The sequence below is a fragment of the Rhinolophus ferrumequinum genome, chromosome 19, assembly GCF_004115265.2.
Source record: "Rhinolophus ferrumequinum isolate MPI-CBG mRhiFer1 chromosome 19, mRhiFer1_v1.p, whole genome shotgun sequence".
In the NCBI taxonomy this organism is placed as follows: Eukaryota; Metazoa; Chordata; class Mammalia; order Chiroptera; family Rhinolophidae; genus Rhinolophus; species Rhinolophus ferrumequinum.
The window spans coordinates 38,350,633-38,376,606 of record NC_046302.1 but is presented as its reverse complement, the minus strand read 5'-3'; the positions used below and the strand labels follow the sequence as shown (position 1 = coordinate 38,376,606).

At 46.1% G+C, this 25,974-nt stretch overlaps 1 protein-coding gene across 1 annotated transcript in view; it reads left to right on the top strand.

Moving 5' to 3' along the window:
- The window catches only part of LOXHD1 (lipoxygenase homology PLAT domains 1), a 143,937-nt gene that overhangs the window by 49,092 nt on the left and 68,871 nt on the right, over nt 1-25,974 (top strand). Inside the window, exons 9-17 of the mRNA XM_033087872.1 lie at nt 1,652-1,787; nt 2,343-2,503; nt 3,515-3,601; nt 4,026-4,161; nt 14,417-14,571; nt 16,051-16,211; nt 21,510-21,586; nt 22,442-22,638; nt 25,019-25,211. Of these exons, the coding sequence (XP_032943763.1) occupies nt 1,652-1,787; nt 2,343-2,503; nt 3,515-3,601; nt 4,026-4,161; nt 14,417-14,571; nt 16,051-16,211; nt 21,510-21,586; nt 22,442-22,638; nt 25,019-25,211 (1,303 nt within the window). The remainder of the gene's footprint in view (nt 1-1,651; nt 1,788-2,342; nt 2,504-3,514; nt 3,602-4,025; nt 4,162-14,416; nt 14,572-16,050; nt 16,212-21,509; nt 21,587-22,441; nt 22,639-25,018; nt 25,212-25,974) is intronic.

Here is a 25,974-nt window from a genome sequence, read left to right as displayed (position 1 = left end):
GTATTGTGCCCACCCATCTTGTCTTGCTGACACTCAGGAGCGGGGGGGGGGGGGAAGGGACGGGGGGGGCGGGGAGACGGTTCTGTTCATGCATTCAAGGACCAAATGCAGGGTTGAGTATCTGGAGGTGCTCTCAGCTGGCAATTCCTCGTGCGGTGTTTCACTTCAGCTTATAAATCTCTCAATCAACCAGTATTTTTAAATACAGAAGGTGCCAAAAAAATGTATACACATTTTAAGAAAGGAAAAAAGCTATTAAAATTGTAATACTCAATATAAACTGATAACCAAACATGGATGCAAGTCTCATTTGACTTCTGCAGTTACAAGAGGTGCTCACAGTGGTGCCATCCGCGTCCAGACATTTCTGATTACGGTGAACTACTGCTTGAGCAATGTTGACCGAAGTGTCCACTTGTATATATGTTGTTGGCACCCCCAGTATATGTTTCTATTGTGGGATACTTATGTTTTACAGAATATACATAACAAAAGTGAGATATAGAGAATGATGAAAAACAAATAAGAATTTTGTCTACCACCCAACTTAAGAAATAAAACATTCACCATGCTTTTGAAACTCCTCTGTGTCCTTTTGCCGTCATATAATCCTCTCTGTCCCAAAAAGAATATGCTATCATAAATTTTGCCTAAGGGTATATTGATAGAAGATTTTGTAGTGTTCTAGAAACATTCCTTTAAACATCTATAATATGAGTGTCCCGGGCTAGATAGACTTCCATGTTCTAAATTCATGAGTTTGGAAATTGGCTTGAGATGGAGAGGGTGAAGGAAAGAAGGCTGAATGAAGATCAAGCCCAGAAGAGGCCAGTTTGTTTTTATATTAAATTCCAGATATTAATTATCTTTCATGTGATTGACCTTTTACCTGTAAGACAAATATAGGGAATTAATTTAGTGTTCTAGTTAATTTGGTTCAGATTGAGATTTTACCATGTGCATAAAGAAATATGGTGTTCGCTGCACTGTACACCTGAAGCTGAAGCTGAATAATATTGAATGTCAACTATAATTTAATATATATGTAGTCACATGATATGGAGTACAGCATAGGGAATAGAGTCATGGAACTGTAACAGCTGTGTACAATGTCAGAGGGGTAGTAGATTTGGGGAGGGGGGATTATCACTTTGTGAGGGGTGTAAATGTCTAACTATTATGTTGCTTTGTACACCTGAAACTAATAAATCATCACACTGCACAATTAAACAAAGAAAGAAAGATGGTGTTTAAAGAGGGTATTGTGCATAGAGGGAAAGGTTTGCGATTTGGGCTAGTAAACTGGAGAATGGATGATATCTACCTGGGAAGATTTCTTGAAGAAGGTATTCCTTTTTTCCCCCTTTTTCCTTTTTATTAGTTTCAGGTATACAAAGCAACATAATAATTACACATTTACACCCCTCACAAAGTGACAATCCCCCTCCCCCAAGCTGCTACCCTTCTGACAAGGAGAAGGTATCGCTTGATCTAAGATTTAATGAGACAGGCAATAGGAAGAAAGTGCCATTTCTTGAGGCTCCTAATGCCGAGGACCCTTTACGTAGGGCTGAGGAGGTGACTGAGCATGGCAAGGAGGCCCCAACCCAGGGAACTGCTCCAGGAGATTCTTGTGGTCTGCTCCCCCCAGGTGGTGATTCTGTGCCCCTTCACCGGCGTCCAGCAGACCTTTCCTTGCAGCAACTGGCTGGATGAGAAGAAAGGCGATGGGCTGATCGAGAGGCAGCTCTACGAGATGGTGTCTCTCAGGAAGAAGAGGATGAAAAGTAGGTGGGAGGGATCCAGAGTCTGGTGGCCTCCCAGACAGGGCCAGGGGAGGCCAGGATGTCAGACCACTTGGCAAGAGCTTTGAGGGGATCCATTCCTGGTTCTCAGTTCTCTTCTGGAAAGAAAGGAATAAGGCATCCCAGGGAGTTTAGTTCTCCAAGGTCTAGGCCATACACTTGGCACCAAGGAAGATACTCTGGAGTCCCCAAGTTGAATAAACTGCTGTGATGGACTAGACATTAAACCAAATGCTCAACACAGTGTATTCTGAATACACCAGACATAGGGTGGGTGGAGTCAACTTTTCTTCCTATTTAAAATACACTAATATGCTTCCTTGATTAGAAGGAAGATTAGGCACCCTCTTTCAAATAGCAAAGAGTCTTTGGCTTCTTCAAATTACACTTGTTATAATGGGTTTCTAAGAGTCAGACGCACCTGTGCAGAAGCTGTGTTTCAGTCCTGATCACCTTTGATTTATTCCTTTTCCCCACTGGTGCCACGAAAATCTCTACTTCTTGAAGTTTATGGTACAACCTGACCTGTCTCTGCAGAGTTCTGTTGGTCCCTGTGGGTCCTGACGACTGACCTGAGGAAAGCTGGTACCAACACTCCCATCTCCGTCCAGATTTATGGGAAGAAGGGGCGGACGGATGAAATTGTCCTGAACCCCGATGGCCAGTATTTAAGACCGGGCATATTCGAGAAGTTTAAGGTAGGAGAAAAATGTGACAGGGTGGGAGGGAAGAAGGAAGAAGGGGTGTAAGAGGTATTTGTCATGGGATTCTGGTGTTTCAAGGCAGGTGTAGATCACATTTGAAGACAAAAAGGTATAATGGAGACTTCAGGTCCCTGCAAGGAGTACCAAATTTGATCTATAGGCAATGCATAAATGGATATGGTTTCGATCTGTCCTTTCATCTGAATCAAACAGTCCAGAGTCAAGCATGAGGGATGAAGCAAGTCTGGAATGGTTTTGAGCATCCGGGAGCCTAGCAACTTGGGGAATCAGTGTAGAACAGAGACCTTGAATAGAGTGTCAAACTGACCAACCTGAACTGAATTGAGGGTGAGGAGCAAATTTAAGGGGAAGTACATATTTCAGAACATTTTAAAAGAAATTCAGCTTTACATTTCCAGTATGTGTATAGCTAGAGCAAGGCTGGTTTTGCCAACAGAAGTGCGGCTCTGACCTTTAGGTAAGAATAATTTGTAATTTGCTGCTCTCTTCTCAGAGCACCCCACCGGTACCTCTATTATACCACTCAGTTCATTGCTCTTTCTTTATTTGTCTTCCCGGCTAGACTGCGAGCCCCTAGGGAAGGGCACCACTGCTGTACTGATCTTTTTGTCTGTTTCAGTGCCCAGCGGAGCTCTGGGGCCGTGGGCTTGTGCTAATTTGCAGGGCTGCCATATGGATTTTGTTACTGGAAGTTTATTGCTTGGAAGATTTTCTTTAGTCTGGATCCTACTGTGGGTCAGTTATTTTTGTTCAGTTTCACCAGCTCAGACTGAACCCGAGCTCTACATGGCTATCTCGTCCTCACATGCCACTGGTTATAAGGGCATGAGAGGATAGAGCACAGGACGGTGGCTTGAAGCAAACCCATCCTCACTGCTAAAGAAAAAGCCCCAAGCTGGTGCCCTCCTGGCAGGGGGTCAGCTATGAGGCTAAATACATTCCACTTGGTCATGCCCACCCAAGCCTTGTTATTTCTCACCATAGATTGAGCTCCCGGATCTCGGCAGGTTTTATAAGATTCGAGCATGGCATAATAGAATGACTCCTGGTGCTGGATGGCATTTGGAAAGGGTGAGATGTACCATCTTGGGGCTTGGGAGGTGGCTGGGGGGAGGAACAAGAACGGTGCCTGTCTAATGAGCCTGTCACATAAGTTTGCTTGTATCCATTGGGTGTGAGGGTGGGGAGGAGTTATGGTGAGACATGAATTCGGACCCAGGACACAGGGACTTCCTGACAGGGAAGAGACTTCCAAAGTAGACTAAGAAAATGCTCAGTTGTTTGTTCTTTACTTGCATTCTGCCCCGGTCACCTGGCCGTTAGGCACATGTGGGCCTCAGAGGACCAGAAAGATCAATCTTAATCTGGCACTCCACCTCCCACAAGAGTCCTCTCTAGGGGATGGCCGTAGCCTCCCAGAGATCAGGGAGCAGGGGCCTCAGGGCAGGATGAATAGCTTCAGTACCCACTTGCTCACCCCAGGCTTTCATTCCAGATGACCCTGATGAACACTCTGACCAAGGACAAATATAACTTCAACTGCAGTCGCTGGCTGGATGCCAACGAGGACGACAATGAGATTGTGAGGGAGATGACCGCAGAGGGCCCAGCAGTGCGGAGGATCATGGGCAGTAAGTGCTGGGCAGCTCTTCATCCTGCGGGAGGCAGTGGGAACGCCTGCTCGGTGAGCCAGAGGGAGTCTGGTGCACGAGCTGACAGTCTATTCACTGCGCATCCTCCCTGTAAAGGCCAGGGTACAGTTAGAAGGTCCAGACTCAAGACCATCTTGAAGGAGCCATCTTCCAGGCATGATGGGTGTGGGGGAGGAAGGGGAGAGTAACGGTCTTCGGTTTGGTTATGAGGGGACGAGAAGAATCTACACTAGACGGTGTTTCTCTAGAGTGTCTCTGAAACTAAAGGAAACGTTCTCTTCAAATTATGCATGAGATGCTCCCCAGCATGGAAAGCTGGATTCGGTAGCCATGCTTGGCTGTCCTTGATGGGTCCTCGATTTCTATTTAAGGCTAGTAGGAGAGGGCCTAAGCTTGTAATCTGGAGTCTCATATCCACATTCAAAGGGGTAAAGGGAGATCATTTTGTCCCTAGGTTATATAGCAGAGTGTTGGCAAATACACAGCACATGTCCCATGCTTTTCCCTTGGCAGACATTACTGAGTGATCACAGCATTCTCTGCCATTGAGTCTGAAATGAGCTTCATAGCCCTCAATGTAGCACTCCGAGCAGACATTAGCAATTGATCAGAATTGACATTTAAGATAATTAGCTTACCTGTTATCCTTGTGGTAGTCCTTAATTTGTTTAAGGACAAACCACAAGTTATACAGTAATACTGCAAAATTACAAAGAATTAAGAATACATAGAGACTAATGTCACCCATAGTTCTAGTAGCCCTTCTAAATATTTGGATATCACTTCTCAGGCATTTGCACATCTAGTAGAAGCTGTGTATATATTTGTTGAAATGATTTGAACAGATTTAAATACTCAAAAACATAGACGCCCCAAACAGCAAATATCTAAAAAGAGATCAGCCAGTCTGTTAGTCTAATTAGGCAATGCTTGTAGTTAACACTATTTTTTGATTCTTCTTCATTTTTATTTAAAATATATGGCTATGGAATATTTGTGTTCAAAGGTCCTTAAAAATAGCCTGATTCTCAGAGACAGAGTTAGACCAAGAACAAGGTCTCCTGCCTCCAGGATCAGTGATGATACCCTGCCTTTTCACATTCAGTAATATTTTCTTGGAAACAAGGCAGCCATCTCCCTGCAAACATGAGAAATAACATGATTCTGCCCCACATTGGGGCTTTATATAATATGTAGCCCACCAAGGCAAAAATACATCTGTCTTACTTTATCTGTCCCCCATGTGTACCAAAATTGAGCCCACAGATATGAACAACTGGTGGGGAGGTTTTCTAAGCCCTTCTTACCAAGCCTCATGATTTCAGCTCCTCACTCTCCATTTCCACAGTTTCCTGGTGCCTGTTTGTGGGGTTGCGCCTCTGATTTTGCAGCTGACAGTTTCGATGAATTCTCTCTGGTCTGCTAAGTCAGGGGTCCTCAAATGCAGCGTGCCTCATCACCGAAGGGCTTATTATAACACAGATCACTGGGCCCCACCCGCGGAGTTTCTGATTCAGTGGGTCCGAGGCGGGACCCAGGAATTTGTTCGTCTAACAAGTTTCTAGGTGGTGCCAGTACTGTGGGGGAGGAACCACTGTGCTCAGAGGAATTGATCACTTGTCTAGCTGAGCTTCAGCTTCCAAAAGTTTGGTGCTGTTGCCTAGGCTTGACCCTCTCTGTTAGCCGTATTGGTGAAACCATTTTTGTTTGGTTAAAACTCTAAAAGAACCTGTATACTGTCAATGTAGTGAGTTGGTGTTTTTTTTTTCAGAGAGAAATCTACCATTTTGATTTAGAATGCCCGGAATAGTCTTTACCTCTACCTCCTCCTTACCTTGACTGAAGCATGACTTCCCTACCCGCAAACCCTCTTTTCCCTCCTCATAAACTGTGGGCCCAGTGAGAGGGGACATTCTCCTGACTCCCTCTGTTCTTTCAGACTTGAGGCTCACCTCATCTCACCATGTTTCTTCTGCCCCAGCTCAGTTCCACCTTCTATTGGCCTCTGGTCAATTTCTTCTTTGGCTGAAGCTGTCCTTTGGTCATTCTCTAGACTCCCAAGGCCTGCCGTTGTTTTAGAGCAGCGTATTAATCTGCCTAGACTGCCATAACAATATACCACAGAGTAGGGGCCTTAAACAGCAGACATTTATTTTCTCACGGTCTGGAGGCTGGAAGTCCAAGGTCAAGGTGGGTTTCCTCTGAGACCTCTCTCCTGGCCTTGCAAATGGTGACTTTCTCCCCGTGTCCTCACACATTCTTTCTTCTGTGTGCCCCTGGTGTCTCGCTGTCTTCTTTTAAAGGTATCAGTCCTATTGGATTAGAACCCACTCATATCACCTAGTTTTACTTTAATTACTCTTTACAGGCCCTACCTTCCAAATACGGTCACATTCTGTGGTACAGGGGGTTAGGACTTCCACATGTAAATTTGGAGTGGGACACAAACACAATTCAGCTCATAACAGGTAGTATTTCCCAAAGAGTGGTCAAAGGCCCACCTGTATCAAAATTACCTAGAGTGTGGAGTATTATGCAGCCATAAGGAAGAAAGAAATCTTACCATTTGCAACAACATGGATGGATCTAGAGAACATTATGTTAAGTGAAATAAGTCAGACAGAGAAAGATAAGTTCCATATGATCTCACTTATTTGCGGATTCTAAAGAAAAGAATAAGTGAATGAACTAATCAGAAACTGTTTGGGAGACAATGAGGAAAAACTGAGGGTTGCTAGATGGGCGGGGGGAGTGAGGGGGGGGAGGGTGAGGGGATTGGAGGGCAGTCGGTGACCACAGGATGGCCACGGGGTTTGAAAATTAATCTGGGGAACGTAATTTGGTGGTTACCAGAGCGTAAGGAGGTTGGGGGGTGGGGGATGAGGGTGAGGGGGATCAAATGTACGGTGATGGAAGGGGAGCTGACTCTGGGTGGTGAACACACAGTGTGATTTATGGATGATGTGATTCAGAATTGCACAACTGAAAGCTATGTAATTCTACTAACAATTGTCACCCCAATAAATTAAAAAAAAAAAAAATACTGCTTAAAAAAAAAAAAAATTACCTAGAGTGCTTGTTAAAATGCAGATTCCTGGGCCCAACTCCAGATATACTGATTCGACTCTGAGGGCTATTCTTGGCAATCTGTAATTCTGTCAAGCATCCCAAGTAAGTTTTATGCATGCCAAAGCTTCAGCGCCTTTGTCCCGCTGTTTTCATTCACATCCTGGTCCTCTCCCACTGTGTTCACCTCCACCCCCCTCCCACTGAACCAGCCACTCCCCAGTACCTTACTCGGGATCACCCCACAAAGCTTCTTCTTCTCTGCACTCCATGCCTCTGCCTCTGACCCAAGCTCTTGCCCGCCCAGCCTTCTGATGAGCTTGGTGACACTCCACCCCACCCTTGAACTCCTTCCAGCTCCTTCCTCCCCACATTGCTCCTGGGCTGCCAGGGGCTGGCCCACCTGTGGGTGTGTGAAGGATGGATTTTAAGGGCAAAACTATAAACAGTCTTCCCAGGAAGAGAAAAAGAAGTCCCAAAGGGGCAGGGATCCAGTAGACTAGAGAGGAGAAGATACCTTCAATAACTATTTTGAAGATGGACCTGGCAGGACGTGGTGGAGATGTCACAGCGGCGAGATAAACTTCCTGCCCAACAAGTTGGGCGAAACTTTGCAGATGAAGTGACATTTGAGCTAGGTTTTTGTTGGGTAGGGATTTGACAGATAAGGAGAGATCATGGTGGGGAAGGTGGGGAAGAGCATTACTATAGGTCATATATGTAAACATGTTGTAACCTTTGAAACAGTGTACAAGATGTGGGGTTAGCATAGCTGCTGTTTTTTTCAATTCTGCAATACTATTAAAAAACCATTTCAATGGGAAAAACAAAACAAACTCTAGTGAATAGCATTGGACGACAGAGCTGTGTGTCCTTGCTGTAAAGTCAGGTTAATGCCGTCCAGGGGTCCTTAGCAGTACTTTGGAGCCCACACCAACGTGGCTTTGTTTTTCTCAGCTGTTCTTTCTCTTATGCTTGGAACACACCCTTGCCCTCACTCACCTCTACAGGATCTCAAATCTCCTTTGTTGGTCTGGGTGCTTCTTTGTAACCGTCAATAGAGCTGGTGGCAGCAACATCCCACTTCCCCAGCTGATGCCGGGGTCTAATGAATACTGGGCAGGGCTTCCTGATAACCCCCAAAGTGGAGTCTTGGAGTTATGTAAAAATGAGTCAACACCAATTTAAAACCAATGCTCTAAATTTGAAATTGTGTGCTCCTAGTTTACTTAAAAAATAAGGGCCAAACAAGCAATTAATGGCCATGTAGAAAGCCAAGAAGCTCTGAACTGATAAACGCAGATTGGGAGACGTGGACAAAACATGCACTGGTTCACAATTTATTTCCACCTTGCCTTTCCCTTAGGAGCCAGGTGAGATAGTAAAATCAATGAGATCAGCATCCTACCCTGCATGCCCCGCAAAAGTGATTGCATAGCAGTGAAGAGTGGGCCAGAGGCCGTCGGACGCCAGTGCCGAAAGTCAGAGCTTCTTGTTAATCAGGCTGAGCTGTAGTTCTTAAATTAAAGTACAAGTGGCTGATACCCATCTGTTTAAAGTCTTTCACTGCAGATGGCTAACAATATAATTATGTTTACTTGTCCACAGACTTTTTGCCAGGAAGGAACGTGGGACCTCAGTGGTTGGTGGGATGGGAGGGACCGCCTAGAGAGGATCAGAACCCCTGAGAACTTCCAACCAGCTGAATCTTAGAGCTCCTGAACAAAGAGGGCTGAAATTCCCAGGCAAAGGGGTTTCTAAATTCCCTCATTCGTTTGCTTCTGGGAATTACCTAGTATCTACAGTTACAAAGACCAAAGTGACTTTCATCAAAACCAAGAAAGAAACGAGGCTGGTGTTCTCCCTCCCTATTGTGTTTCCATGTTTCACTCCAGTTGACTCTATTCATTCCTTTTACTGTCATTCTTCGCTTTTCCTTTTAACAAGTGCTTTTGCTACCGACACTCTTATCTTCATGAACCCACATATTTAGTGGTCAAATTTACTTCCCGCTGTCTTTATATCTCCAAAATAAAAGTGTGTATGTTACTGAAAAGAAATCATTTGTACATCGAATTAAACTTCCTGGAAATTTGTCTCATTCCTGACAGACTTTATCCTCATTTTCAATGGACTACCAAAATGAATAGTATGTCTATTTTTAAAAACTACAGCTTTATTGGGATATAATTCATGTACCATGCAGTTCAGTCATTTAAAGTATGCAGTTCAGTGGCTTTTAGTATATTGATTTAAAAATGCATCTATCACCACTATCAAATTCTAGGACATTTTCATCACCCCCTCCCCCCCCGAGAAAAACACCATTGCCATTAGGAGTCACACCTATTCCTACTCCTCAGTCTCTGACAACCAGTAATCTACTTTTTGTCTCTGTAGATTTGCCTATTTTGGACATTTCATATAAGTACAATCATATAATATGTGGCCTTTTGTGTCTAGTTTCTTTCATGTGGCATGTTTTCAAGGTCCATCCACACTGTGGCATGTACTTCTTTTTATTGCTGAATAATATTTCATTGTATAGGTAGATCACACTCAACTGCTGATGGACATTTGGGTTATTTCCACTTTTGTCTATGACGAATAATGCTTCTATGAACATTCGTACACAAGTTTTTGTTTGGACATATGTTTTCAACTCTCTTAGGTGTGTACCTATGAACAGAATTGCTGGTTATATGGTAGCTCTTTGTTTAACTTCTTGAGGAACTACCATACGATTTTTCAAAACAGCTGCACCAATTTGCATTGCCATCAGTCATGTGTGAGAATTCCAGTTTCGCCTCATCTTTGCCGCCACTTGTTGTTCTTTTTTATTATTTCTTTTCAGGATTCTTTTGGCTATTCTCGGTCCCTTGCAATTCCATATGTATTTTAGAATCAGCTTGTCAGTTTCTATAAAGAAGTCAGCTAGGATTCTGATAGAGATTGCATTTTATCTGTAGATCAGTTTGGGAAGTGTTGCCATCTTAACAATGTTAAGTCCCCTGATTCATGAACTTGGGATGCTTTTCTATTTATGTAAATCATCATCAATTTCTTTCAACAACTCTTTAGCTTTCAGAGCCTAAGTTTTTCATTTGTTTTTTTTAATTGAGGTATAACTAACATATATTAGTTTCAGTACATGTTTTGATATTTGTATATAATGATCACCACAATAAGTCTAGTTAACATCCATCACCACACATAGTTACAGAATTTTTTTCTTTCCGTAAGACATAAGATTTACTTCCTTAGCAACTTTCAAATATATCATACGGTATTATTAACTATATTCGTCATGCTTTACATTACATCCCCATGACTTACTAGTTTTTCACTTGTTTTCTTAAATGTATTCATAAGTACCTTATTCCTTTTGATGCTATTTTGAATGGAAATGTTTCCTCAACTTTATTTTCAGATTGTTCATTGCAAGAGAATAGAAATACAATTGATTTTGGTATATTGATCTTGTACTCTACAACTTTACTGAACTGATTTATTAATTCTAATATTTTATAGTGGGTTCCTTATGATTTTCTATATAGAAGATCACATCATCCATGAATAAAGATAGCTTTACTTCTTCTTTTCCAATCTGGGTGCCTAATTGCCTGGGCTCAAACCTCCAGTACCATGTTGAATAGAAGTGGTGGGAGCAGGTATTCTTGTCTTTTTCCTGACCTTAGGGGGAAAGCATCCAATCTTTCACCATTAAGTATTATGTTAACTGTGGGTTTTTCATAAAGTTCCCTTTTATGCCTAGCTTATTGACTTTTTTTTTTTAAATCATGAAAGTGATTTTGTCAAATGTTTTTTTCTGAAACTATTGGATGATCATGTGCTTTTTGCTTATTATATTGATATGGTATATTACATTAATTGATTTTCAGAAGTTAAACCGAGTTGTGCCCCTGAGATAAATCCTCCTTTGTCATGGTGTGTAATTCTTTTTATGTTGCTGGGTTTGGTTTGCTAGTATTTAGTTCAGGATTGTTGCATCCCTAGTCATAAGATATACCTGTCTGTAGTTTCCTTGTGATATGTTTATCTAGTTTTGGTAGCAGGGTAATGCTAGCCTCATAAAATGGGTTGAGAAATAGTCCCCTTTGTTTTTTTGGAAGAATTTGAGAAGAATTGGTATAATTCTTCTTTGAATGTTTGGTAGAATTCAGTGATAAAGACACCTATACCTGGGCTTTTCTTCATGGGTAGTTTTTTGATTCCTGATTTAATCTTTTCACTTGTTTTAAGTCTATTCAGATTATCTATTTCTTCTTGAGGCAGTTCTGGTGGCTATCCTTTTACTTTCAACTTGTATATTTGAATCTTAAGTGTGTATCTTCTGTTAATATATAGCAGATAGATTCATTATCCATTCTGCCAATCTCTATGTAATAAAGAGTCTGACTTCTTTTTGATGTGTGACTGCTGACAGCTTTCAAACTACACCACTCCCCGCCTCTTTTCTGCCTCATATCTGGGCAATTTGATGAGAAAGCCTGGATGTTCCCTCCCTTAGCGCTAGTGGAAATTTCAAGCCACACACGTCTTTTTTGTGTGTGTTGAGTAGATATCGTCTAGAACACCATTTTAAGTCCTTTGTTTCATACACACAAACCCACACATACCCACACTCGTATATATGTATATTTGAGTTATTTTCTTAATAGTTGCCCAAGAAATTATAATTAATACCTTAATTCACAACAATCTAATTCAGATTAATGCCAACTAATTTCAATAACGTACAACTTTGCTCCAATATAGATTTGTCCCCTTCCGCTTCTTTTGTACTATATTGTTTTACAAATGACATCTTTCTACATTGTAAACCTCCCAATGCAGTTTTATATTTATTGCTTTGTGCAGTTGTCTTTCATATAAGATATGAGAAGACAAGAGTTACAAACAAAATTACATGTATACTGTCTACATATTTACCTATCTCATTACTTTTCCTGGCGCTTTTTATTGGTTGGGGTGAATTCAAGTTACTCTCTAACGTCTAAGGTGAAAGATTCCCTTTCACGTTTCTTGTAGAGTAGGTCTGCTATTGATGAGTTCTTTCAGTTTTTGTTTATCTGCGAATTCCTTAACGTCTCCTTCATTTTTTTCGATTGACATTTTTAGAGCAGTCTTAGGTTCAGAGTAAAATCCCCCCTACTTCACGGGCTGCTTCTTCTCATCTGCGTTGCTCGCTTCTCCTGGGGTTCACCTTTAATGCTATTGTCCCCCTACAATCCTTCTCTACTTTCTCCCTATAGGGGTTCTAACCTGGTTCCATGGCTTTCAGTGGAATCTCTATGTCTGTGCTGACCAAAGTCATGTCCATCCTGACCGTCTGGATACATATTCAGCGGGCACCTGACCCCTCTTGATGGACATGGAATAAACACCTCAAATGTCTAATGAGTAAACAGAACCATTGAGCTCTATCTCCAAACCCATTTCCCCTGAGGCATCTCTACTTCTTATTGACAACATTACCTAGTTGCCCAAGCCGAAAACTTAGGAGTCACCCCTGATTCCTCTCTTTCTCTCAATTACCTATCCAATCTATCACCAAGTACTGTTGGTTCTACCTCAGAAATATGTCTCTAATCTACTGGCTTCTCTCCATATATGCTATACCACCTGTCCTAGGTACCCTCCTCTCTTTTCTAGGCTACTGTACTTATGCCACCAACGGGCCTCTCTGATTCACTTCTTCTTCCCCTACAATCAATTCTCCACACGGTAGCCAGAATGCTCTTTAAAACATGGGTCAGATCAAGTTACTTTCTTGCTTAAAGCCCTCTAATGGCTTCCTGTTGCATTGAAAGCAAAAACAAAAACAACGGAAGCCACACTTCTTACTTCGACCTGTTACATATCACGTGTCTGGCCCCTGTCCACCTCTGGGCCTCTTCTCATTCCCCTCCCACGCCCTCTACTCCAGCCACACTGGCCTTTTCTCTGCTCCTGGAGCACACGTTGCTCATCCCCACATTGGGGTCTGCACTTAGCAGCACTCTCTTCTCTCGGCGTTTCCTGTGGCTGACTCCTACCATTCTCATTTTAGCTCAAACGTCATTTCCTTGCAGCAAGCTTGTCTGCACTCTAAATCATCTTCACCCGCTCGCCACACTCCTCCCACTTCCATCACACTCTGCGGTATCACTCCATTGTGTTCTCTTTGTTACAGGTATAACTCAGAAATTTTCCTGTTCATAATTTTTTATGATTTTACTATCCAACTCTCCTCTCCATGCTTCCTTCCTTTCTTTTCTTTTTTCCATCTTCCTTTCCCATGGAAGCTCCATGGAAGCTGGAGTCTGCCTATCTTGCTCACTGCTGAATCCTTGTGCTTATAATGGTGTTTCATACCTACTAGGCTTCAATAAACAGATATGGAGCAAATGCATGAATAAATGAATGAGTGAATGAATGAGGGAATGGATGAATGAATGAATTTCACTTTCCAGCTTATTTTGAGTGAGAGGTAAGGCTGTGATGTGCAGAGATGGAGGTCTGCCTCCTTCACTGTACATTTTCGACATGGGAGGAGACTGCTACCCATCCCATAGCGGCTGCATTTTGTGCCTTTTTCTCTGTTCCTCTTCCTGGCATGTCCTTAGCACTGGAGAGTTCTGAAGATAAGGGAAGATTCAGTTCTGATTCACAAAGAAAATATATCTCACTTGGGAAGACAAGACCCGTATGAATTGGAGAACAACCAAAGGCAAAAGAGTCTACTGATTTGGATGGAATCAAATGCCAAAATGTTTGCATTCCACTTGTGGTCCCCAAACACTGCTAACTCCATCTGAATCTCCTGGGGGAGCTTGTAAACAATGCAGTTTTAGGGGTCCCACCTCTGAAAACTAAGATTTGTGAAGTCTGGAGTGGGGCTCTGGAATCTGAATTTGTGTTTCCCAGCAGATTCTGATGACAGACTAGAATTGGGAACTTCTGATCTGACTGGGAAAAGGGATTTGCAGGTTTGCAGGCACTTGACTGGTGTGAGATAGGATTTGGACAGCTGGGTGAAAGAGCAAGGTCAGCCCAGGTGAGAGCTGGCGGGAGAGGAAGTCAGTGCTTAGACGTGGGGAGCAGCAAGGCCACTGCCGGGGAGCAGGGGCTGTCAGCCAGTGGTGTTCCTCTTTCTGCCTGCCAGTGGCCCGGTACCGTGTGACTCTGTGCACTGGGGAATGCGAAGGTGCAGGAACAGACGCCAACGTCTATCTCTGCCTTTATGGTGACGCGGGGGACACCGGGGAGAGGCTGCTATTCAACTGCAGGAATACCGACAACATGTTTCAGAAAGGCAATGTAAGTTGCACCGGTGCACCACCCCCCACCCCTACTAACACCCCCACCCCGTCACCGCTCCATTCCCATTCCCTGGTCTTCCCTGCTCTAAGTAGAGCTGACAACTGTTACTGAGCCACCAGAGAGGCTTACTCTGGGTGAAGGGAACGGGGACCTAACATGCATGACACCCACTAGGCTCCTAGGACTAGCCAGCTGGGAGCTGGAGAGCCACTCTAGGGGCGTCTTGGTCCCTTCCCCACCCCTGAGCTTTGAGAAGAGGGCAGAACAGGAGGACGTTAGGGAGGCAGGAGCAGCACCTTTCTTCCCTCAGGGGTGGGCAGGCAGGGAAGAAAGCTGGGCACGTCACCTACGGATTGGAGGACACAGGCTACTGGAAAGCTGGGACGTCTGAGGGCCAACGTGGGAACTTTGCGTCTCGCACTAGGCATGACCCCTGGGAGCACCTTTTTTGTTTCCTTTCTGAAAGAGAAACCAGGGAAGACACCAAACATGGGGGTGGAAGAACTTGATTCTGCTCTTAGCCTCATAACAAATGTACTGGTGTTTCCTGTGTCTCCCAACAATCAAATGGGTTTACTGAGAGGCCATGTAAAGCAATGGGGGCAGGAAGATCTGGGGGCAAACCCAGCCTGGGCCAATCATTCCATTTCCCCCAGCCTCAGTCTCCTCATTTCTAAAATGTGGGAAGGGACGCCTGCCTGTGGCTGGCTGTTTTGAGGATTCAGGACGGCAGATGCACTTCGCTGCCTGTGGACCTGGCCCAGAGCACGGTGTACAGTAAAGAGTCCTTATTGCAATAATGTGAGGCTCACGGTTGCTGTCCCGTGAGGGGGAGATGCAGACAGACTGTCGCCACATAAGCCTCTCTCCTTTCGTTCCTCGGCGGCTCTTTCCTTGGCAAGAGCAGGGCAAGACCTGGAATGTGGGTGTAGCTCTCTCTTCATCCTTTTTCTCTCCCTTCTACAGCTTCTGACTCCTTTGTCCTTCAATCTTACCCTCTGTGTTCCTGTCCCTGGAGGCCCCAGGTATGCTCATGGAGACTTGGCACCTCTCTAGCTCCTACTGCATTTCGGCTGCCTCTTCGGCAGGCAAAACTTGTGAAATTAGCAAGACCCCTGGTCGCCCCAATCAAGTCTAATGACTCCCCTTCTCTAAAGGGACCGGTATCCTCCTAGCAGGGAGCCTAAAGAGATTAGAAAAGGAGCTCCATCATAATCAATTGTTAGTGCTTGCCAACAGCTTAACGTGTTCACCCTCCAGGGGCATCAATCTTTTAGAAGGAGATCTGAGGGTATAACTGTTGTTTGTCCAAAAACTAGAGATCTCAATTGCTGGGAACTTGACATCGAATGAGAGAGATTCCAGTGGGAGACACTGGGGCTCCGGCTTTGCTGATTTCTAGGTCCGTGTCTCCATTGGGTGTTTGGGACCCAGGGGAGCCATTTCCAACTGGACTTGCTATCTTCCCCTCTAAAGGTTGACGAGTTCACCATTGAGTCCGTCACCCTGCGGAAAGTGAGGCGGGTGAGAGTCAGGCACGATGGTAAAGGCGGGAATAGCGGCTGGTTCCTCGAGCGGGTGCTGGTGAGAGAGGAGGGCCAGCCGGAGGATGACAACGTGGAGTTCCCGTGTCTCAGGTACGCGAGTCCTGCTTGCTTTGAGTTTTCTCCAGCGGAGGGTATGTGTCCTAGTGTGGGGAAGACCCACTTCTACGACCAGGACCAGGGAGCCAGTTAGTGGCTTACGGATATCGGTGCAAGGAAGAGGCGGCCCTGCTGGTGGTGCTTACACCTCCTCCCCACTCCACGCGTGGACGCACACACGGTTGGGTGCCCCAGGGTGTGGCTACTGTGTCCATTAAAGTTCCAAAATGTCAGAAGTTTTTAATGATAAAATACGACAATTCCGGAATTTTGCTGAGAATTACTTCAGAGAGTTAGCTACGAGCTGTATCAAATTTTTGCATCAAAGGTCGTTTTTTTCGAATTTGGATAATAGCCTTCCAAGCACGACTTTTCCCGGTTAATATCTATTTAAGATATCTTCCTTTGTTTTCATTTCCTTTCCCCAGCTTACTAGTGAGGTAAAGTTTCTTTTCTCTTTTTGCTCAAACGTTTGGATTTCTTTCGCTGCCAGTTTGGGCTCCCATTGACTTCTAGAAGTTCTTGAAAGAGACATTTTTAAAACAAGGGACAACATGAGTGTTTTTGCACTGCAAGTTGGCCTTTCACGTTAACCTGTGGCAACATCTGGGAGGTGTACCCAGTATGCTTAATTTGAGGCTTAGGACCAGCTGGTCTCTGCAAATCCCAGGTCCAGACTGAGTCCTGCACCTGTGGACAAGGTGCTGCGTGTCCACGCCCACTTCGTTAGGGCTGGCCCAGGTTTCGTGATGGCGGCTGCACGAAGTACAGCCCTCTTTGGAGCAAGCTGCCCGACAAGCTGCCCAACAGCCCAGCCATGAATGCATGATTCTTTCTCTGTCCACACACACAAATGCCCTCATGTGCACACACGCATGCACACAGACACACCTTTGCTACAGCTGGATTGCTTACTATCCCATGAGCCCAGGAAGAGTTTCCCAGCCGTGGAGGGCCACTGGGATGACCCCACGGGACAATAATTGTGAAACTTTTGTGTCCATGACAAAGGTCTCTAACAGTCTTCAAAGTGTAGCCACTGTTCTAGTATTACAAGGGATTTCATTAAAAAGATAAGTAATGACAGAGGCAGTTCCAAATCAGTGGCACTAATAGACAGAAAGAGGCTCAGAGCCAAGGAAGGCTTCCAGGAAGAGGTGGAACTGGACCTGGGCCTGGAAGGAAGATCAGAGTATCCATGGATGGAGAAGAGAAGGCTGGGTGGGTCATTCAGGCTGAAGAAGAGACATGGGGCTGAAGAGGTTGGCAAGGGGTATCCTGACACATGGAGAAGAAGCAAGAAGGATAGGGTCCTGGAACAGCTCGGGTCTTTCTTCAAATCGATCACTGTGTCGCTTGCCCCCTAGTGAACGTGGATGCTGGATGGAACAGCCATCATTGTTTTATTCCCATCCACTCAAAAAGTACTTATTAAATACTTACTATGCCCTTGCTTCCTACTCTCATGAAGTTTATAGCCTGAAACATAAACTAAACGAACCTAAACAATAAGCAAGTGAATAAGCAAAGCAGTAATTGCAAATTCTTGAGGAATGCGATAAAGGAAGTGTCTGATGGTGGCAGAGGCTGATGGGAGGTGGCTGCACTGAAACAGGCTGGGTTAGAGATGGAGATGGTGGGTAAGGTCTGTCTGCAGAGGGGACATCTAGGCTGACTTCCTGAGGGATGAAGAGTGTCAAGGAAAGAGCTTGAGGGTTCTAGAATTTCAGTCAGAACGAAGCACAAAGGAGAAGGCCACCAGCTGGGGTCAGAGGTGGACAGAGGCCCATGTCAGGCAGGGCTTGGTGGGGCCCTTCCATTTTAGGAAGTTCCTTTGCTTTCTGGGTGGAGGACAGGCTGTAGGGTGTCCAGTGAGGAAACAGGGAGACTTTGAGGGGTCTACGCGTATTGGTTCGCGAGGGCTGCAGGAACAACATACCACGAACTGATTGGTTTAAACAGTAGAGTTAGTGTCTCACACTTCTGGAAGCCAGACGTCCAAAATCAACGTGTCAGCCTGGCCGCGCTCTCTTTGAAGGAGCTCTGAACAGGTTCTGCTCACGCCTGTCTCCTAGCCTCCGGTGGCTGCAGGTGCCCCTTGGCTTGTAGGTGGCTACCTTCTCCCTGTGTCTCTTCACAGTGTCTCCCCTCTGTACACATCCGTGTCTGTGCCCAAATTTCTCCTTTCTGTAAGGACACCAGTCATGTTAGATCAGGGACCCTCCCGCCCCCCATTTTAACTTGATTACCTCTGTAAAGATACTATTTCCAAATAAGTTCACATTCTGAGGTACTGGGGCTTAAGACGTGAATGTATTTTTGGGGTGAGAGGGAACACAATTCAACCCATAACATGGCAGCTTGGCCCGTGGTGGTGGCAGTGAGGTGGGGAGAAGGGGCTACAGCACAGATGGATCCTGGAGATAGAGTTCATTGGACCAGCCAGTGAGAGAGAGAGAGAGAGAGGGAGTGAGAGAGAGAGAGATTGGAGGATCCAGGTCTCTGCCTTTGGTAAGTGGGGAGGTGCCAGGCTCGCTGCTGAAATGGGGAGCCTGAGAGGTGGGGACGGCCTGAATTCTGGAGGTGTAGTTGGGCATGTTACATTTGAGATGGCTGTGAGTTGAGTGGGCAGAGTCAGCCTTAAAAAATCAATTCAGAAAACGAGAGCTTAGAGGTGAAATTTTAAGGCAGGGAAATGGACGGGATCCTTTAGGAAGAGCGTGGATAAAGAAAATGGTGAGGAGTAAGCACTGAGACTGGTCAGGAAGAGGAGGGGAACCTGGAAAAGGGATGAGGAAGAAGTTGTAGTGTCCACATGCATGGTGCAGAGGGAGCTTGGGACCAGGAGTCTCACTGCCTACTTGCTGTGTGACTTTGGGAAAATCTCTTAACTTCTCTGGTCTTCTGTGCCTTCCCGACCAGCATGATGATGACGGTGAGGGTGAAATGCGGTTCCACTTTGAAAGGAGCCAAGTCTGCTGAAGGTGGTGCCAAGGCCAGTGATGCTGGCTGCAGGGCAGGAGGAGAGCTGAGGCCCCCAAAGCTCCCAGAACTCACCCTGCCCCCAAACACTTCATGCACATTTTAGAAAATAGATTCTGACATCATGCTGAGGCATATGGTGATGGCATTTGCTGACTCAGGACCCAGGAGAACTTTGAAGAGCCTGGAGGTAGAACCTGAGCTCACACACTGCTGCTTTTTCACCTGAACTATTATTTTAATTCCCTGGGAGAAAGAGACAAACCAGGCCTAGTTTTCAAAATGTCTCTGCCAGGATCAGGGAGTGATAAACATTTTAGCTATGACAGGTGTGTGTGTGTGTGTACATACGTGTGCATACTTGCATGTTCTTGCGAGCCCAGGGAAAAGAGTCATCAAACCACCAGCAAACTGCCTTAGCCAGTTAGCAACATCTCACTCTGAAACTGGGCTGAAGAGTTTGAAGCTGAAAGAAAAGGCTATATTTGGAAATATCTATTAATATCCTTCAAGTAGTTAGGTGGAAACTGAAATGACAAGTCATGGTTTCCTTTGACTGCTGGGGAGGGCCTGGGGACAGATAGGTGATGGAAAGAATGGAAAGAGAGCAGGTAAGATGTGCCTATGGCTGTGGGCTGGCTGATTTTCCATCCTTCCTGTCTCTGGGAATGTGTGGCCAGGGCTGCTTCTCAACCTTCTCCTCTGTGGTCTCCATGTCTGTGGGAGATGCCAGAGTGACCTCAGCAGGACAGACTGAGCAGGAGGCTCCTACCGGGTTGATTTGAGGGGCTCTAGCCCGCAGTTCCCTGCTCCCAAATATGTCTCCCTTCCCTTTTGGTGCTGTCATCAGTGCCTGGAATTCCCCAGCTGTATCTACATGTTTTGCAATAGCAAGTGTTCTTTTGTGTTTGAGGTTCACAGCACCGAAGCCCATGGGAAGTGTAACAACTTAGTTGTCAGCATCACATTTTCATGCTAGCTAACAGGCAGCTGACAGCAAGGTCCCATCAGAATGTAAGACTGTGTTCTCGGGGAAGGAGGAAGTGAGGGATGGAGAGAAGGGATGGGGACACCACTGTGCCTCCTGCTTTTACCCCAGGTAGGGGCAGTATGTTGGCTGAGAGAACTGCCAGTAGGCGGCCTGAGCTCCATGTCAGAGGGCTGGAGAGGAGGCAGTGCCTGGGCTTCCTCTGACAGTCCTGTGGCCCTGGAATTGCCCCCCTCTCAGGGGTATAACATGGGTGGGCTGCAAAGACAAGCAACGAGGCATCGAAAAATACAGATACTTGGGTCAAGATGCAAGTGTCTTGGCTTCCCCGTTGCCCCGGAGAACACCAAAAGTGTCTCTTCTGCTGCTATCACCCTCTATCAGAGACCATCTCGAGTACTGGGGCCAAGGCAACCTGTGCTTGTACGGTTGTCTGATTTCTCAGGCTGGGTCTCTGTGCTCAGTGGAACAGGGCTTTTCAAGTGAATTCGTCTTTGCGAGTGGATGACCAGCAGAGAGCTGTTCCATTGCCCACTGCGAGGGATTGATGAGTGACAGCTATCCATCTGCAGCTCTCCAAGGTCCACACCAGCTTCTCCTTGCTGGCAAATCTCACTCGTCCTTAAGAACTCAGATCAAAGCCCCTCCACCACGAGCCTTTCTTATTTCTCTGCATTCCTGCCGCACCTACGTTGATCCATCTGCCATCTTTGTCTTGGTCTTCAATGCCTCAGCCAGTCTTTCCTGTCTTCTAACCAGACTGGGGTCCTCTAAGGGCTGGGCTGTGTCGTATTCATCCCTAGTTCATCTCCTCTGCCTCTCCCCACCCCAGAGCCTTTAGCACGGTACCACTCACAGGAAGCTCTTAGAAATAAAAGGTGGTTGTTTTTGTTGATCATGGTGACATGGCTCTTCATGGCTTTTCGCACAAACTTGTTTACCATGACTGCCAAGGCTCCACAGCAAAGGACCCCTCCACCGTTCCATCCTTAAACCTGCCAGCTCTACCCTTCGCTCACTGCACTCCATCCACTCTGGCCTGCAGTCTCCTTATCCCAGCCTCTGTTGTTCCCTCTGGAGGGCCCCTCCCTCTTCTCCTGGTTAATTCCTTGTTGCCCTTCTAGTTTCAGCCAAATATCACCTCCTCAGGGCAATCCTCCCTTTGCCGTATGGCTTGGTATCCCCTGTTCTGAGCTCTACAGAATGGTTTCCTTTGCTGAGTTCAAAGCGCTGGCCTCCCGAGTGACTCTGCACAAATTGTGTGCTGGTTGGTTGTCTGCCTGCCCCACTCTACTTGCTAATGGCCTTTCGTTTGCCCCCAGGTGGCTGGATAAGAATAAGGACGATGGACAGGTGGTCCGAGAGTTGCTACCCAGTTACAGCAATGCGACACTCAAGAGTAAGTTGTCCTGATGACCGGTGATGGGGGTTCCCTTGGCAAGACAGGCACCCTCCCTGGGCTACACAGAAGCCAACTCTTGGAGAAAGCATGTGTTTTTCACTTCATTCCACAGAGGCACCACTGGGGAGCGGGGAGAGGAAGAGGATTTGAGGGAAACCTCTTGTTTGTCTGCTCTGCAACACAGACTCTTTGTGGCCTTGGGTGTGGGGCCCTGAAAGCGTATGGACCTCTATTGATAAGAGTAACAGAAGCAATAATACTAGCTAAAAGGGATTCTCCTTTTCCTAGATGATGCAGACCTTTCTGAGTGATAAAATGCAGGAACATCAGCATGGTGTCCTAGTTAAGAGCAGGGAGCTTGAGGTCCACAGTAGGACTTCACTCCTGACTGGCTATTGACCAACTGGTGACATCTTGAGCCAAAGACATAGGCATCTGAGGCTCAGATTCCTCCTTTAAAAAGCTGAGATCAAAAGTCTTAGCAAGAAGACTGTGTATATAATGTTCTAAACACTATTTGTAAAGGTCCATGCTCCATTTGCCCCAGTTTCCTTGTCCATCAAATGAAAAATTGGACCAGGTGTTTGCTTGCTTCAAATCCTTTGTCTCTTACCTTTGGTATTGCCTGGCTTCCTGTTCCCAGCATGTTCACCCCTTGTGGGGCAGGTCAAGCAGGTATTAGGATTTTGAAGTTATAGATGAAAGGACTCCACAGAGATGGAGAGAGCCCTGTTCCAAGTCACAGGGCTACTTAGAGAGAACAAGAGCCAACCCCGGGCTGCAGACCACCCTCCTTCCCGATAGTCCTGTATTAAACTCCTTCCTTCCTGCCCCCTGCCTTGGACTGTTCAGACTTCCGCTATCACATCACCTTGAAGACGGGGGACATCCCTGGGGCCAGCACAGATTCCCAAGTCTACATCAAGCTCTATGGGGATAAATCTGACACGATCCAGCAAGATCTTCTTGTCTCTGACAACAACCTGAAAAGCTATTTTGAACGTGGCCGGGTGGATGAGTTCACCCTCGAGACCCTGAACATTGGAACTGTAAGTCTCCTTCCCAGAACCACAGGACGTCATCTCACCCATTCCCCTGCAACACACACACACACACACACACACACACACACACACACACACACCCCTACACATGGATGAACCCATTTTGAAGGGGGAAAAAATACCCACTTGGGGATTGTTTTCCAGCTGTGACTTAGAGCAGCCGAAGATGGAATGCATATTTTCAGTTGTTGTAGTCCCAACATTTTCTTTACCTCCATACCCAGGACCAATGTAGCTCAGTCTCAGACACCAGAGAAGGGGACCCTGGTATGTGTGCAGGGAGGAAAAGGAAGAACTGAAAAGAGGGCCTGAATGTAATTCCCAATTCCAGACTTGAGCGTGCATCAGCGTTCTGCCCAGGAAGCTTGTGTCCATGCACACTGCCAGGACACACCTGAGAAATTCTGCTTTCGAAGAGGGGACCTGAGAGTCTCCCTCCACCAGGGCTCCAGGTGGCCCAGCCACAGGCGGTCTGAGCACTTCATCTGGAGAAGCACGGGTCTCACTCCCTGAACTTGAGGTTGGAAATGTTTCTAGAAGTACCTGAGATGGGCTTCGTGTGAACACCTGCCCCTTTCAGGGTATCACTTGTTGATATTTCAGATGGTGACAAGCTTCCTGTCTGCGACCTCCCCTTTCCTGCCCCTTCTCCTCTCAGGGAACGTCACCCTATTTCAGATGATCCATCAAAATACACACTAGAGAATGACCTCATGTCGGTCATGTTTATCTTGATGGGATTGCGCTTAAATCAAGCTTTTTTTTTAAATCAAAATATATTCACATTTTAAGTTAAATTAATAATTGTAGAGTGAAATCTTGTTCCCTTTACTAAGGATTTCTGGCAGCAGCCAGCAGATAATTTGGACATCTGAAGGAAGGGGGAGGGCATTTGGGCCATTCCTTGTATTTTGGAAGGCCCCTCGACAAGCAGTGTGGCCAAGCGATTGGGGGTGTGGACTCTGGCTGAAGACTGCCTGGGTCTGAGGTCTGCTGGTTCCACTTACCTGCCATGTGTAATTTACTTAATCTCTGTGTGCTTCAGTGTTTTCATTTATGACAAAAGGGGATCCTAATGGGATTATTATTACCATTAACTATGTTAAGTAACACCCCCATGCACATAGTACGTGCTCAATAAATGCAAGCTGTTATTGACTGAACAATTGCTTCAAGTCTGGTTCCAGGTGTTATGGAATTAAAAGACAGTCCCTGCCCTTAAGGAGCTTCCTGTCATATCAGGTAGACGACACCTGTCCCTGTCCTTACTCTGTCAATGGTTCCTCTTCAGGACTGTCACAGTCCCAGGACCACAGAAAGACAATGAAGCTCTCCCATGTTCCTTGGCAAGCACCCAAAGGGTTCTCAGACTATGTTTGTAAACATAGCTGGTTTCCCTCCAACAACTCCAGGGGACCTGGCTACATGCATTCAGCTACAATGAGGTTTCCGTTACCAGCTGCAAAGAGGCATTTAGTACTCATGAGAGCGAGAGCGGGGCTCATACGGACAATGTTCTAAATCTGGTGTTTTGGCACCAGACTCATGGCTAACATCACCCCTCCAAACCATCACAGAGAGAATCTAAGGGGCTGCAAGGGACCTAGAAGGCCATCTGATAATCCCATCTAATGTCGGAATTGCCCAGTATACAGCCTTTCAAAAAAAAAAAAAGTAATTTGAACATCAAAGAGCCAAGTACATATAAGGATGATTGCATGAACTTCTATGCAACCATCTGTGTTGCCAGTGGGCAAAGATGTTACAAAGAGAAAAATGTTCCTCAGGTCCAAGAAGGAGAGGAGGAACTGGACACAGAAATGGACGTACCCTGAGAGGCTGTGTATGGTCACGACGGGGTGGGTGTGTCAAAGAAGAAATGCAGAAATACTTACAGCAGTGTGTTGTTTAGAACAAAACAAAGCCCAAAATAACATGGCGACCAGACACAGATGGCTAACGCTGTGAATGTTTGCTTTCTTGTGAAGCCGCCACATTATTACCAAGTGCATATTACATACACCACCGAACATTACTAAGTATATGCTGGAGCTTTCAAAGTTCATGCCACACCTGTCCCCTCACTTGCTTCTCACAACTTCCCTAGGAGGTGAGCTGGGCTAAAGAGGAGGCAACAGACTCCAGGCAGGGGAGGTGGTGCACTGCCCCCCGCCCCCTCCAGCAGGCTGATGGCAGTCAGGACGGGTACCCCACCTTCCTCCTGCTTGGCCTCCCTCACCTGAGGAACTGGGATGGGGTTAAGGAGAGCAGTTTGTGCAGGTGTTTGGGGAGGTGGGGATGGAGGCATGGAGGTTTTAGGCACTGCTCCTTGTTCACCCACCCACACCCCTGGATTTCCTTCCAGATCAACCGCCTGGTGATTGGGCATGACGGCTTGGGCAAGCGCGCTGGCTGGTTCCTGGGCAGTATACAGATCCGCGTGCCCCGCCAAGGCAAGCAGTACACCTTCCCTGTGAACCGCTGGCTGGACAAGAACAAGGCCGATGGGCGCCTGCAGGTGGAGCTCTATCCCAGCGAGGTTGTGGAGATCCAGAAATGTATGGAGGTGGCAGGGCTGGGACTCAACATTGTTCTCCTGTGGGGCGGGGTAGTGGGGAAGGAGGAGGGTCTGTGGGGTGAATGGGGTCTGGTCTTAAGGGGGAGGCTGAGGGAAGAAAATGACGGCTTCCAACTGCCTCTGGTACCACGGTTCTGGGAGAGAAGAAGGGTTCATTGTACAGATGGGGAAACTGAGGACTCAAAGGATGAAACATTTTGTGCTGGGCTATAGGCAGCAAGTGATTTTATTAAGAAATATATATTCTCAGCCCTGTGTACAAGAGAACAGAGTCCAGGTCTTCCCTGGGAAGACTGGCTGAGGAGATAAAGCTGTTTATTCATTCATTGCTTCAACAAATATGTGTCAAATGTTTCTCTGAGCCAGAGCCGCCCTAAGCTCTGTGGAGGCAGCCATGAGCAAAACAGACCAAAGCCTTGCCCTTGTGGACGTTACATTCCACCAGGGAGACAAACAATAAATATATCCTACAATGCCAAGTAGAGCTATGAAGAAAATGAAGCAGGATGAGAGGTTAGCAAGGGTGTGTGTGAGGTGGTGGACCTTTTTGGACAGGGTAAAGGTGAAGTTCGCGGTGATCTGGCCACCCATTGCACATGATGTGACAACCATGCATATGGCAGGGCTCAGAGAAACAAGAGGTTATCTAGGGTTAAGAAGACCGTGGGACCAAAACCTGGCACCGGGAATGTCACTTTTCTCTCTTCTGTGCTTCCATAGTTTCCCCGACATCAAATGCCCAA